Source organism: Nothobranchius furzeri, chromosome 2 (genome assembly GCF_043380555.1).
Source record: "Nothobranchius furzeri strain GRZ-AD chromosome 2, NfurGRZ-RIMD1, whole genome shotgun sequence".
NCBI lineage: Eukaryota > Metazoa > Chordata > Actinopteri > Cyprinodontiformes > Nothobranchiidae > Nothobranchius > Nothobranchius furzeri.
Window position 1 is genome coordinate 13,456,019 of NC_091742.1, and position 13,078 is coordinate 13,469,096.

General features: G+C 45.5%; 1 protein-coding gene across 6 annotated transcripts in view; it reads right to left on the reverse strand.

Annotated features, from left to right (window-relative positions):
- Positions 1-13,078, reverse strand: part of lama2 (laminin, alpha 2) — a 246,629-nt gene that overhangs the window by 155,933 nt on the left and 77,618 nt on the right. For all 6 annotated transcript variants that reach the window (XM_070544166.1, XM_070544163.1, XM_070544160.1 and 3 more), the window contains exons 6-8: positions 4,212-4,391; positions 3,996-4,085; positions 1,079-1,196 (exon numbers count right to left, since the gene is read on the reverse strand). In XM_070544166.1, coding sequence (XP_070400267.1) covers positions 1,079-1,196; positions 3,996-4,085; positions 4,212-4,391 — 388 coding nt within the window. The remainder of the gene's footprint in view (positions 1-1,078; positions 1,197-3,995; positions 4,086-4,211; positions 4,392-13,078) is intronic.

The following is a 13,078-nucleotide window of genomic DNA, read 5'->3' on the forward strand; positions in this document are numbered from 1 at the left end:
AAAGCCAGAGAATAAAAGTGAGTTTTTAAAGGAGAATTAAAAAGGGAAAGAGAGGAAGAGAGTCTGATCGGGAGGGGCAAATGGTTCCAGAGCTTCGGTGCACAAACTGAAAAGGCGCGCTCCCCGCAGGATTTACAGCGGGAGCTAGGGACATGAGGAAGGTGCTGGTCAGCTGATCGAAGAGATCGCGTAGGGACATAAGGGTGAATGAGCTCAGACAAGTAGCCAGGTGCTAAGTTATTGAGGGATTTGAACACAAAAACCAGAATCTTAAACTCTATTCGGAGATAGATGGGAAGCCAATGGAGATTTCTTCAGTGGGATATTCTGCTATTTTATCTATGTGTGATCCAAAGTGGACCAAATGAAAAAATAAAATGTAATTATTGTTATTTTGTTAGTTAAAGGACAAACAAGACTTTAATTTTTATTTCAGGTAATTTTTTTAACCATAGCGTAAAGCAGCGCATGTTGCCATGACGTAACATACGGTTCTGTTCCAAACACCGTCCTTGTCCTCCCGTACTCGGTGGAACAGACTTTCTGCTCTACTGGCCACGATCGTACTTGTCAAGTACACAAGAACGTACTAGGGTACTTGGATATTGAAAAAAGGCTCTGGTTCTTTAACTGAGATCACATTAGTGATGCTGTGTCAGTGTCACAGAATCGACATCGCTTCTCAAACGCCACCCCCCCCCCCACCCCACCCCCCACCCCCCCACTGGGTCTGAGTGGAACTAAATGAAGATTACACTGTTAACTTGGTTTTATGACCACATCCTCTAGCCTCGACTTCACTGCTACAGAGGTTACCAAATGCAAAAGGGGGATTTTTGATACTTTAACACAGCCAAGCCTGACTCCAGATGGCTGGAAAGAACTTCCACTTCCTCACTGCGCAATTTTATTAAGTACATTGAACTTAATTGTAGATTTTCTGCAGCAAAGTAATCAAAAAACATGAAGGTTACCGCACCACATTGGTTGTGTGATCACAACTATAGCAGCATAAAACCTCCAAATCAGAAGAACTGCAGAACGTTTTTTTTTTATTACAGTGTAATATTTTCCTTACTCTCGCAGACGTGTCGAGTGAGGAAGGTTCCTGCCATCCATGGCTGCTGGTGGTAACCTGGGCAACAGTGGTCACAGCTCTCGCCACACGTGTTGTGTTCACATTCACAGCTGAACTTCTACAGAGAAGAAAACAAAGGACAGTGGTGTTCTATATGGATCAGTAGTTGAGCTTAACGTTTTTAACACCATGTATCTTCACTTTTGCGTGGATGACAGGCCAGACCATAGAAAAATATTTTGTTTAGTGGGAAATCAAGCTACGTGTGTGCAGGGCCTTCGTGCAGTAGAAGAAATGTAACCATCACCACCTAAAGCATGTTGTACTTTTACATTTTTATGCAGACAACACTAAAATCTGCCTGTGAATAAAACCTGTAGATTTCTGGAGCCTTGTTAATGTCACAGTTCGTCGTTTTGAGCATAATGGCTGTTTCCAAGTTTCGGTCCACCACCACCACCCTCACCCATGGTGTCCCACAAGGTTCTGTGCTGGGGCCTCTACTCTTCCTCCTCTATCTGCTTCCTCTTCAGCACATCCGGAGCTCCTTCAAAGGAATCTCCTACCATCTTTATGCAGATGACATCCAACTGTGCATCTCTTTTAAGCCCCATGAGATGTCTAAGCTGCAGCTGTTACACACCTGCTTAGAATCTATTAAAACCTGGATGGCTGGGAGCTTTCTTCAGCTGAATGAAAATAAGACTGAGATCCTCATCTGTGCCCCAGACAAGCTGGTTCCCAAAGTCAGAGACTCTCTTGGTCAGCTTGCTTCTCACACCAAACCCTCTGTCAGGAATCTTGGTGTGACCTTTGACCCTGCTCCCACCCTGGATTCTCATGTCAGTTCTCTTGTTTGCTCTTCCTTCTTCCATCTCAGGAACATTGCTAAGCTGAGTCCCATTCTGTCCCGCTCTGAACTTGAGACAGTTATCCACACCTTCATCTTCTCACGCTTAGACTACTGTAACTCTCTTTTCACGTGTCTGAGCAGAACCTCCCTGAACAGTCTACAGGTGGTTCAGAATGCCTGTGCTCGGCTTCTGACCAAGTCCTCCAAACACACCCACATCACCCCGCTTCTGCTCCAGCTTCATTGGCTGCCAGTCAACTTCAGGGTTCATTTCAAGATCCTGGTTCTGGTCTATAGGGCCTTACATGGACAAGCACCATCTTACATTGGTGATCTTCTTAGTCCCTACACCCCCAGCAGGTCCCTGAGGTCCAGTGGCCAAAGCCTATAGGTTGTGCAGCACCAGGCTAAAGACCAAAGGTGACAGATCATCTGCTGCCGTGGCCCCCAGACTCTGGACTTCTCTCCCCCTGTGCCTGAGATCAGTGGACTCAGTGGTCTCCTTTAAACTCACCTGAACAGTCTTTAGTGGGACATTCATCACCTCCCTCTCCTTGCTCTGCTCTTATCCCGCCTTTCCCGGGATTCACCGATTTCCCTCTTTCCTATTCATTTTTTTTCTCCCTTTCTTTACATTTTTTTAATCTCATAGAAAAATAGAATTCTTTTTCAAATTTCTCATTTTAATGATATTTTTTATGTATTTTTTTGTTCTTGCCTCGTGATTTTTATAAGAAGTGCTATTTAAAAGACTGTTTTTTCTTCTAATTCCTAAACTTTGTGAAATTTTAGAAAATGACTATGGCAAAGGTCATCCTGCCTGACTGCTGCAATTCGAGTGAACCACAAAAGACAAAAACCACAACACCTGAGTTTTCCTTTTAACACTGGCACCTTCGATTTTGCGGTAAAGACAAAACCTCGAGGGCCGCCGAGAGCTACAGAAATAAACCTGCTAATTATTCCCAGGTCACAGTTTATGGCTAAAGAAAGATAACCAGTTTTTCTAGGTAATCAGAAAACACCAAAACCATAAAAGGAGAGAAACAAGTAAAAAACAAAATTTATCGAATCAGAATTGAAAAGCAACATATTGGGTTATGTGGTCAGAGTGTTTGATGTAGCTGAGGGCGTAAGACAAAACCAGAGCCAAGTCTGGACTTGTTGGCCCCGCCGAATGTTCCTCTTTCATCCGAGTCACAGATAGAATCTCCTCGGAGCTGCGATTGTGCCGATCGTGCATCAGAGTAAACGTTCAGCTGACATTCATCAACAAAATCATTGCACAGGTCTCCATCTTTCCTTATGCAGCTGCCCAAAACTTTAGTGGAAGCAAAAGGGGAGTTGTTAGACAACTAAAATGCAACACAGCTAAACATTCTGGCTTGTCTGACTGTTTGGCGACTACATAATTCGCTATAACAACCAACAGATGTAATAAATAGGCACATGGCTGCATCGGTCTGCCGTTTTTAGGATTTCTTCCAGCCAGTTTAAACACCTGTAGAAAATAACCTTTCAGGTTGACAACAGGACAGAAAAAAGAAACTGGAGCTCTTTACACACTGCCGACATCACTTTTTGTCACTGACATCATCTCCGAGGGACCAGACACCGGTGTCACATCTGAGATACGCAACGCATGTAAGCCTCAGGACATCTAAAAAATGTGTGTGTGTGTGTGTGTGTGTGTGTGTGTGTGTGTGTGTGTGTGTGTGTGTGTGTGTGTGTGTGTGTGTGTGTGTGTGTGTGTGTGTGTGTGTGTGTGTGTGTGTGTGCGTGCGTGTGTGTGTGTGTGTGTGCGTGTGTGGTCAGGGATAAAAGAGGGAAAGATCAGATGTCTGGTATCAAACACACCTGTGTTTGAAGTGATACGTGAGACAACCTTTCGTTGTGTCACCTGTGTCCCTGAAGGAATCACACACGCTCGGAAAGTTTGATATGAAATTACAGATAAAAAGCCGAGGCCCCGGGCTGCTCTTTGCTCTGGTTCAGTCCTACGAGGGAGCTTTGTTACCTCAGCAGTATTCTTAGATGTACTTAGAAACGGCAAAGCGTTTTTACCTTTGTGGCGGCGCTGAGCGGGCAAGCTTTGGCGTGGCCGTAACAAATACACATCCCTCCGACTGAGATGTCCTTAATGGAGTAGTAATACTGACAGGACGAGAAGAGAGGAGCCCGGATGAGAATGAAACAACGACTAGACGTGGAGAAACACTAGGTGGACTGAAGGAGTTTTAAAGAATGAAACATAGTCAATCATTTTGCTTTGAGCCTCACCCGTCTTGTCACGATGGGATCGATATCTGTGGAGTCGCTGAACGTCAGGGTCATGAGGTCGGCGTTCAGCGTTCTTATTCGCTGGAACACCAGCCTGATGTAGCGGGCAGAAGTAAAGTTCAACAAGGTTGGGGATGGGTCTTCAGCACTGGGTCGACCATTGATCAGCGATGTGTGGATCTGTGAATGAAGACACAGTTAAACAGAGACAACAGCCAAACCAACAAACATGGCTACATTTGTAGTGAAAGGTCAGTAGCAGAGGGTTTATAGGGTTTTGTTTCCAAAAGTTGGGGTTTACTCGTTTATTCAACGCATTTGCAGTGTTTTCTAGTGTATGCCTTATGAGTCATTTAAAAGAAGCTATGATGCTCCTGTTCTGAGATGCAGAAAGTGTGTTTGAAATGTGTTTAGGCACTCTGCAAAGTCACTGATTGCAGTTACAAGCACACTGACCAGCATCTGAGTCGACCTTGGTCGATCTTATTGTAATAGGCTGGGAGTCTTTATCCTAGTTTACATGCACATTAGAAAACCGGTATCTCAAATGAAGTTTGTGCCACTCCGGCACAGTAGGGGGCAACATGCCCTTTTCAAGTTGGCATTTTTCCAGTTAGCTTATAGCAACACAAGCAGTAAACAGAGGCTATGAACAACGGCTGAAGAAAACAACAACGTTGCAGCACAGCTTATTAGGTACGTACTGTCCTGTTTTATGGTGTTATGTGTGTTGCTTTGTGACGACGGCCTTGTCAGAAGACCGCTTCAGCGATGATCGTCATTTCCTACTGGTTTAGTTCTGCTGACGCGTTTACACCCAAGATTTCCATGTTCCGCCTGCATGAAAATCTCAGAGTGACCGATTATAATCAGAAATAATCATAAAAAACATTTTTTTTCAGTTCACCTCATCTTTAAAACTCTTGACTTAAATTAACTTAAAGGAGCAATATGGAACAATTTGATAAAAAGTGATATTTTCTAAAAATAATACCTCTAGCGAACCTGGTATCCTGATGGCTGGAAACCTTGCTCTATGTTGCAGCTACAACCTCCACACACTAGATGTTGCTTTGGTGTTCGTGTTCCATTTTCCACCTTTAAAGGTGCAACATGTAAGAAGAAAGATTGACATCCTGTGGTAAAACGTGGTTACTGCACCCTATTTCAGTGACTTTCTCAAAGACGTTCCGTGAGCTTCATGATTGTTGGCAGGTACGGATCAGCACCAGAAGATTCTAGATGACAAGCAAAGATGAGTCATGCGCAGTATGTTGATAAGTAGATAAAAACATTGTAAAATCTGGCGTTAGTAGTCTTGGGTGTTTTGTAGTGGGGCACTTACTACACTTATTACGGTAGTTTGTCTTCAGTTTTAGAGGAAGAGATGTTGTTTCCCATCTTGCTGTTATAGTTCCGAATGACTCATTAAAGCAAGTAAAACTCATTATTTACTTCACACGTACACTTCACTGTAATATCCAGTTGTTGGTAATTGAAAAAGTAGCTTGCGATATTATCAGAGCTGACTATTTGCTTCAAATTCCCATTAGCATCAACGTTAGCCTCTAGCCTGCTTCACACCATATTAAAACAAAAAGACACTGTGTGAACGTCAACTCACTGGTGGGGAAGGAGCAGGAGCTTGTGGCAGAGGTTGAGCGGTACCGGCTAGATATAGTCGGACTCACCTCGACACATAGCATTGGCTCTGGAACCCAAGTCCTTGAGAGGGGTTGGACACTCTCCTTTGCTGGAGTTGCTCTGGGTGAGAGGTGGAGGGCTGGGGTTGGCTTTTTGTTAGCCCCAAGACTCTCTGCCTGTGTGTTGGGGTTTACCCCGCAGGACGAGAGGGTAGCTTCCCTGCGCCTTCGGGTCGGGAAATGGGTCCTGACTGTTGTTTCTGCTTATGGGCCAAATATCAGTTCAGAGTACCCACCCTTTTTGGAGTCCCTGGGATGAGTGCTAGATAGTTCTCCTTCAGGGGACTCCATTGTCCTGCTGGGGGACTTCAATGCTCACGTGGGCAATGACAGCTTGACCTGGAGGGGTGTGATTGGGAGGAACGGCCCGCCTGATCTGAACTCAAGTGGTGTTTCATTATTGGACTTCTGTGCAAGCCGCAGTTTGGCCATAACGAACACCACGTTCGAACATAAGGATGCCCATCGGTACACTTTGTACCAGGGCAGCCTAGGTCGCAGGTCGATTATAGACTTTGTAGTCGTATCATCTGACCTGCGGCCGTATGTTTTGGACACCCGAGTGAAGAGAAGAGCGGAGCTGTCAACTGATCACCACCTGGTGGTGAGTTGGATCAGATGGCAGGGGAAGATGCCGCGTAGACCTGGCAGACCCAAACACATAGTGAGGGTCTGCTGGGAACGCCTGGCAGAAGAACCTGTTAAGAAGGTCTTCAACTCCCACCTCCGGCAGAGCTTTGACCGCGTCCCGAGAGCAGTGGGGGACATTGACTCAGAGTGGGCCTTGTTCCACTCTGCGATTGTTGAGGCGGCTGTTGCTAGCTGTGGTCGCAAGGTGGCCGGTGCCAGTCGTGGTGGCAACCCCCGTACCCGCTGGTGGACACCAGAGGTTCGGGGAGCCGTCAGGCTGAAGAAGGAGGCCTACAGGGCGTGGCTGGTCTGTGGGTCTCCAGAGGCAGCAGACAGGTACCAGATAGCCAAGCGGGGTGCAGCAGTGGCAGTTGCCGAGGCAAAATCTCGAGCATGGAAGGAGTTTGGTGAGGCCATGGAGAAAGATATTCGATCAGCTCCAAAGAGGTTCTGGCAAACTCTCCGGCGCCTCAGGAGAGGAAGGCAGCAACTCGCTCACACTGTTTACAGTGCGGATGGGGAGCTGCTGACATCAACTGGGGCTATAGCCGGACAGTGGAAGGAATAAAAGTATTCCTTCCACCGTCGAGGAGCTCATCAATCCCACCTATGCACATTCCAAGGAGGAACCAGAGCCGGGAGACCTGGGGATGGACTGTCCAATCTCGGGGGCAGAAGTTGCTGAGGTAGTCAAACAACTACACAGCAGCGGAGCCCCGGGGGTGGATGAGGTTCGTCCTGGGTATCTCAAGGCTATGGATGTTGTAGGGCTGTCGTGGTTGACACGTCTCTGCAAAATTGCGTGGTCATCGGGGGCAGTTCCTGTGGAGTGGCAGACCGGGGTGGTGGTCCCCATCTTTAAGAAGGGTGACCTGAGGGTGTGTTCCAACTATAGGGGGATCACACTCCTCAGCCTCCCTGGAAAGGTCTACTCCAAGGTACTGGAGAGGAGGGTCCGATCGATAGTTGAATCTCAGATTGAGAATGAGCAATGTGGTTTTCGTCCTGGCCGTGGAACTGTGGACCAGCTCTATACCCTTGCAAGGGTGATGGAGGGGGCATGGGAGTTAGCCCAACCAATCCACATGTGTTTTGTGGATTTGGAGAAGGCTTATTACCGTGTCCCCAGGGACACCCTGTGGGGGATGCTCCAGGAGTATGGGGTGGGTGGCTTTCTGTTAAGGGCCATTCAGTCCCTTTACCAGAGGAGCGTGAGTTTGGTCCGCATAGCCGGTAGTAAGTTGGACCTGTTCCCAGTGAGGGTTGGATTCCGCCAGGGCTGCCCTTTGTCACCGGTTCTGTTCATTACCTTTATGGACAGAATTTCTAGGTGCAGCCGTGGTGTGGAGTGTGCCAAGTTTGGTGGCAGGAGAATCTCGTCTCTGCTTTTTACGGATGATGTGGTCCTCCTAGCTTCATCCAGCTCTGACCTACAGCTCTTGCTGGGTAGGTTCGCGGCCGAGTGTGAAGCGGCTGGGATGAGGATCAGCACCTCCAAATCTGAGACCATGGTTCTCGACCTGAAAAGTGTGGCTTGCCAACTCCGGGTCGGGGGAGAGGTCCTACCTCAAGTGTTTAAGTTTAAGTCAAGTTCAAGTATCTTGGGGTCTTGTTCACGAGCGAGGGTAGGAGGGACCAGGAGATCGACAGGCGGATTGGTTCGGCATCTGCAGTGATGTGGACGCTGAGCCAATCTATTGTGGTGAAGAGGGAGCTGAGCCAGAAAGCCAGGCTCTCGATTTACCGGTCGATCTACGTCCCAATCCTCACCTATGGTCATGAGCTTTGGGTAATGACCAAAAGAAAGAGATTGCGAATACAAGCGGCCGAAATGAGTTTCCTCCGTAGGGTGGCCGGGCTCAGCCTTAGAGATAGGGTGAGGAGCTTGGACATTCGGGAGGGACTCGGAGTAGAACCGCTGCTCCTCCAGATCGAAAGGAGCCAGTTGAGGTGGTTTGGGCATCTGGTCAGGATGCCTCCTGGACGCCTCCCTCGGGAGGTATTTCGGGCATGTCCTGCCGGCAGGAGGCCCCCCGGTCGACCCAGGACAAGTTGGAGAGGTTACATCTCCAATCTGGTCCGGGAATGCCTTGGGGTCCTGCCGGAGGAGCTGGTGGAGGTGGCCGGGGAGAGGACGGTCTGGAGCTCCCTAGTTGAGATGCTGCCCCCGCGACCCGGACCTGGATAAGCGGAGGAAGATGACAACAATGATGACATATAAAATGCTAGCTAAAGATTATTGGTATTAATAATTTTGTCACATTTTGCTTTGTGAGTTGGCACCTTCTCTTCCTTACAAAAGGCATGTATGCTGAGGTGCTCCAGCATCATTTTTACATTCTTTTTACAATCAACCTTCATGAAAAAAAAAATTTTTGGTTTACAACGGCCCTTGCTCTGACATCTGGGCTCCCGTGGCAGCTCTTCTCTGCTTTTTAGCAATACGATATAAATATTTTCTCCGTGGGATGGATCAATTAAAAATAAGAATTTGGAAACTAGTTCTTACGGTCTTCCTAAATGTGAACCCTAGATTTGAACCCTTGATGAATAACATTTTAAATAACAACAACTTCAACATTACCCAAGATAACTGTGATATATCTGAGCAACTGGAAGTGTACTGGACTGACGTTTATAACTACAGACTCGTTCCAGTAGTTCCAAAGGTCTCCACGTGAATCTAAGAACTGTATCTGATGCAAACACAAACAGCTTTAAAATCAGATCTAACTAAAATGATACAATTCCAGAACTGACCTACATTTGAAGCAGATCAGAAGGAAACGAAGCTACAGTTGATACCACACACCACCCATAATTAGCAAGAAGCCACATTAAAAGTATAGAAGGTTCTGATCGCCTGTCTGTCTGACTGTCCATCTGTCTGTCTCACTGATATGGCCAAAAGCAATATTTGGCATCTGTATAAGTCTCACAGAGGGCCGTGTGTGTGTGTGTGTGTGTGTGTGTGTGTGTGTGTGTGTGTGTGTGTGTGTGTGTGTGTGTGTGTGTGTGTGTGTGTGTGTGTGTGTGGTTGACAGCTCCCTAGCCGTCTGATCACAGTGAAACCATAATGAGTCGTAGGCGATGTGTCACTGCATCGCAGACACACTCGCAATGTCACCCCACCACCCATCACACACACACATACACACACACACACCAGATACATTCAGACACCTCTGTCGTTACTTGCAGCTCTTGACATCTCCCAGCTCACACCCCGTCTAACACTCCCCCGCAGGACACAAGCATGAACAGTTCGAATACACCGTACACGTGTGCAAGCACACACCCACTCGTTGCTAGTACACACACACACACACACACACACACACACACACACACACACACACACACAGAGAGAGAGAGAGAGAGAAGTGCATCAACAATTACAATTGCTTGTGGGAGATGAAAATGTACCATCAGCGTGGTTTAGCCGCATGTGTGTTTGTGTGTGTGTGTGTGTGTGTGTGTCCTTTTTTATTGATGCCAGTTACAGCTGGTTTGCTCCTCCGTTCACGCTGGATGCAATCAAACAAAGATGATCAAAGCAACACAACAGTAAACACTGGCGTCCACACAGCAGGAGCCTGTGCTCAACACCACAAAACTTGCTGTCATTAATTAAAATGTATTTTATAAACTAGCTGCACCCATTCACCAATCACTTGACCATCACTCCTCCTCACGTTCACCTCATTTTTCATCCAATTAGCCACAAATCCTGAATACTCATGCTCAGACCGTATAATGTTTCTACTCAACCCTGGCAGCCTCGTAAGATCTGCCTGCAGAGCATTCTTTATCTGAACTGTTGGTGAAACTCAACAAAGAGGCAGTGACTTTAAATGTAAACAAGCTGAAAAAAAAAGTGTAAGTAATGTAAACTCTACATGATGCTACAGGAATAAGTCACGTAAAACGTTCATCTTTTAACTCTTTTGCTGGGTTTGTATTTTCCATTGCATCACCTTTTCTTTGACTTTAGACCAGCTGCCGTAGCTCTGGAAGCTAAATGTTTTCTCATCCGCACAGGGATTTATTTGATCATCAGATCAGGGTCTTCTTTGGAGAAATTCTCCTTTCATAAGAAGGAAAACCTTCTCTGTAGAAGACAGATCTGGACTGCAGGGATGTCATCATCTGGCTGTGTCTGAATGGAACACGCTGCTGCAAAGGTTTCTGCAGCACACATTTGTTCAGTAGAAAAACACATTTTTAGATGTGCAAATGTCTAGTCTGGGATGCGTTTGCACAACTTAGCTATGGTATGGATGTTGGGTTTAGACCTGGAGGAGCATTTAAGACCTGGAATGTCAAATTATCTTTCATCGGATCAAGACCGCACAACATCCATCTCACTTTCATTGAGACGTGACAATAAAAAGATGAGAGGATTCATCATATTCATACTGCTTCAGCGTTGTTTCTTTTGCATGCTTGTTCTTTGCAGAAGCAACTTGACTTTGACTCCATGCAGTCATGCTTCATAGAGGATTCTGCCTGTTTTTAATGCAAAACTCTACAGATCGTAGAGCTGAGGAAAATAATCAAATAATCGATGCATCGGGATGTGGACATAAACGATTCTGCATCGTAGAAGAGTACACCATCATCGATTATAGTGGAATGTAGTTTTGTTTTTTTAACGGCGGCACCAGCGCAGCATCCAAACCTGTCAGAGTGAGTGTCCTCCACATTTACAGAGTATTGTTCCGCCTTTATGTGGTACTGCAGGGCTGAGTGCTGGAGTTGTAACCTAAGACCGAACCGGAACCGAATCAGTCCGACCGGTTCTGTTGGATTTGGGCAGTGAATTATGTTAATTGAGCGGGTTGTCGCGCAGCGCGCTCTGCTTGCTCGATGTGCGTGTGTGTGTGTGAGAGGGGGGTGGGTCGAATCGGAGGACGCTCCTCCAAACACGCATTATTATTTTCATAACTTCATTATTATTTCTCCTGGAAGCGCTCAGTCAGACCGAGTGTTGTGATGCTGGGAGATCCGGTCTTGGGGAGGGGGCGGGGTCAGTGACGGCGGCTGCAACGTGATCGTCTGTCTCTTTTATTTAGGGACACGGAGAAGTTAAAAGGAGAGAGATATAGAAGATAGAAGTTCTTGTTTCACTATATTCTTTTGTTTCATGATGATAAACTGATGTTAAATTCAGCTTAAAGAGAAACTGGGAGGAAGCTTTGGTCCATTTTAAGTTACAGGAGACTTGTCTCCTATCTGCTCCTCCAGAGACAGCATGGACATGAGGGTTAAAGGGTGAGGGTCCCACTGGACAGGTTAGTGGAAAGGTTTGTGGTTAGCTGGTTAGTGAAGGAGATCCATCAGCTGGGTAACTTAATCCTAATCCAGCCCACAGCCTTCTGCTGGTGTTATTATCAGAAAGAATAAAACACACATCTTAAATATTATTGGAAGTGTAGAATTTGTTTTGTGTTTTATTATTTTCGGCATCAAACAGAACTTGATTCATTCTCCAACATTTCAGAAACGAACCACTGAGTTCAAATAAAATAAACAAACTAAGTCAAACATTTCATTTGGTGTTATTTCTGACACCCTTCAACTGTGGCATAAACATCTGACTCTAGAGCTGCTCAGAGACATTAAACACTCATATATGAACCCATTATGGATTTTATTATTACATTATGTGTCCTGTAGGTTTTCAGTATTTTTTCAGATTTTGTGTTTTTGCAAAGCGTGTTTTTCTCAGCCTGAGGTGTGTGGTGTTGAACGAGGAAACAGATGTTTTTACTTTGTTAAATCTTCTTAAAAGTTTAAAATGTTTTGTCCTAACCTGTTGAGAATGGAGAGCTTTTGATGGATTGCAAGTTGTGTCAATTATGTTTTTGATAAAAAATAAATAAATAAAAAGCAATCATCTAACATCTTCTATTTATCAATGAAAACAAATTAATATGAAATAATCGTGATGCATCGGGATATCGAATCGAATTGAATCGTTGACCCAATAATCGTAATCGAATAGGGAGACAAGTGAAGATTCACACCTCTAACAGATCGTGATCATTTTTTAGCCTCTTTGTTCAGCTTGTTTCAATGGTGTCTAATGCAAATGATGACATTTTCAAGATGTAAAACATTTCTTGCCATAAAATGTTGAACCCAATGAAAGAACCTTCCCTTTAATCCCTACTACGACTTTTTCCTTAAGCCATAATAGTCTTATTGTCGATACGAAACATGTTTGTGAAGTTCTTTACACTAAATCCCTCTTACATAGAAGTTTTTTCCTTGACACTTTCATTACCTTCCGGAATTAGCCATTTCAGGGTTTTAAGGACAAGCTGCTGCTGACCACACCCATCCACTCCCTAACTGGCTGTTATAAGTGGAGAAGCTCAGATATCGGGGAGGGGCTCTTCCAACAGCAGCACTATCTTGCACTTGAGAGGTGGTGCTAATTTCCCCATTTGTGACATCACAAACGGGGACTTTTTGAAACAACTTGTTTCAGGCGCAACATTTTTTCCACACTTGAGAGTGTTTATAGAG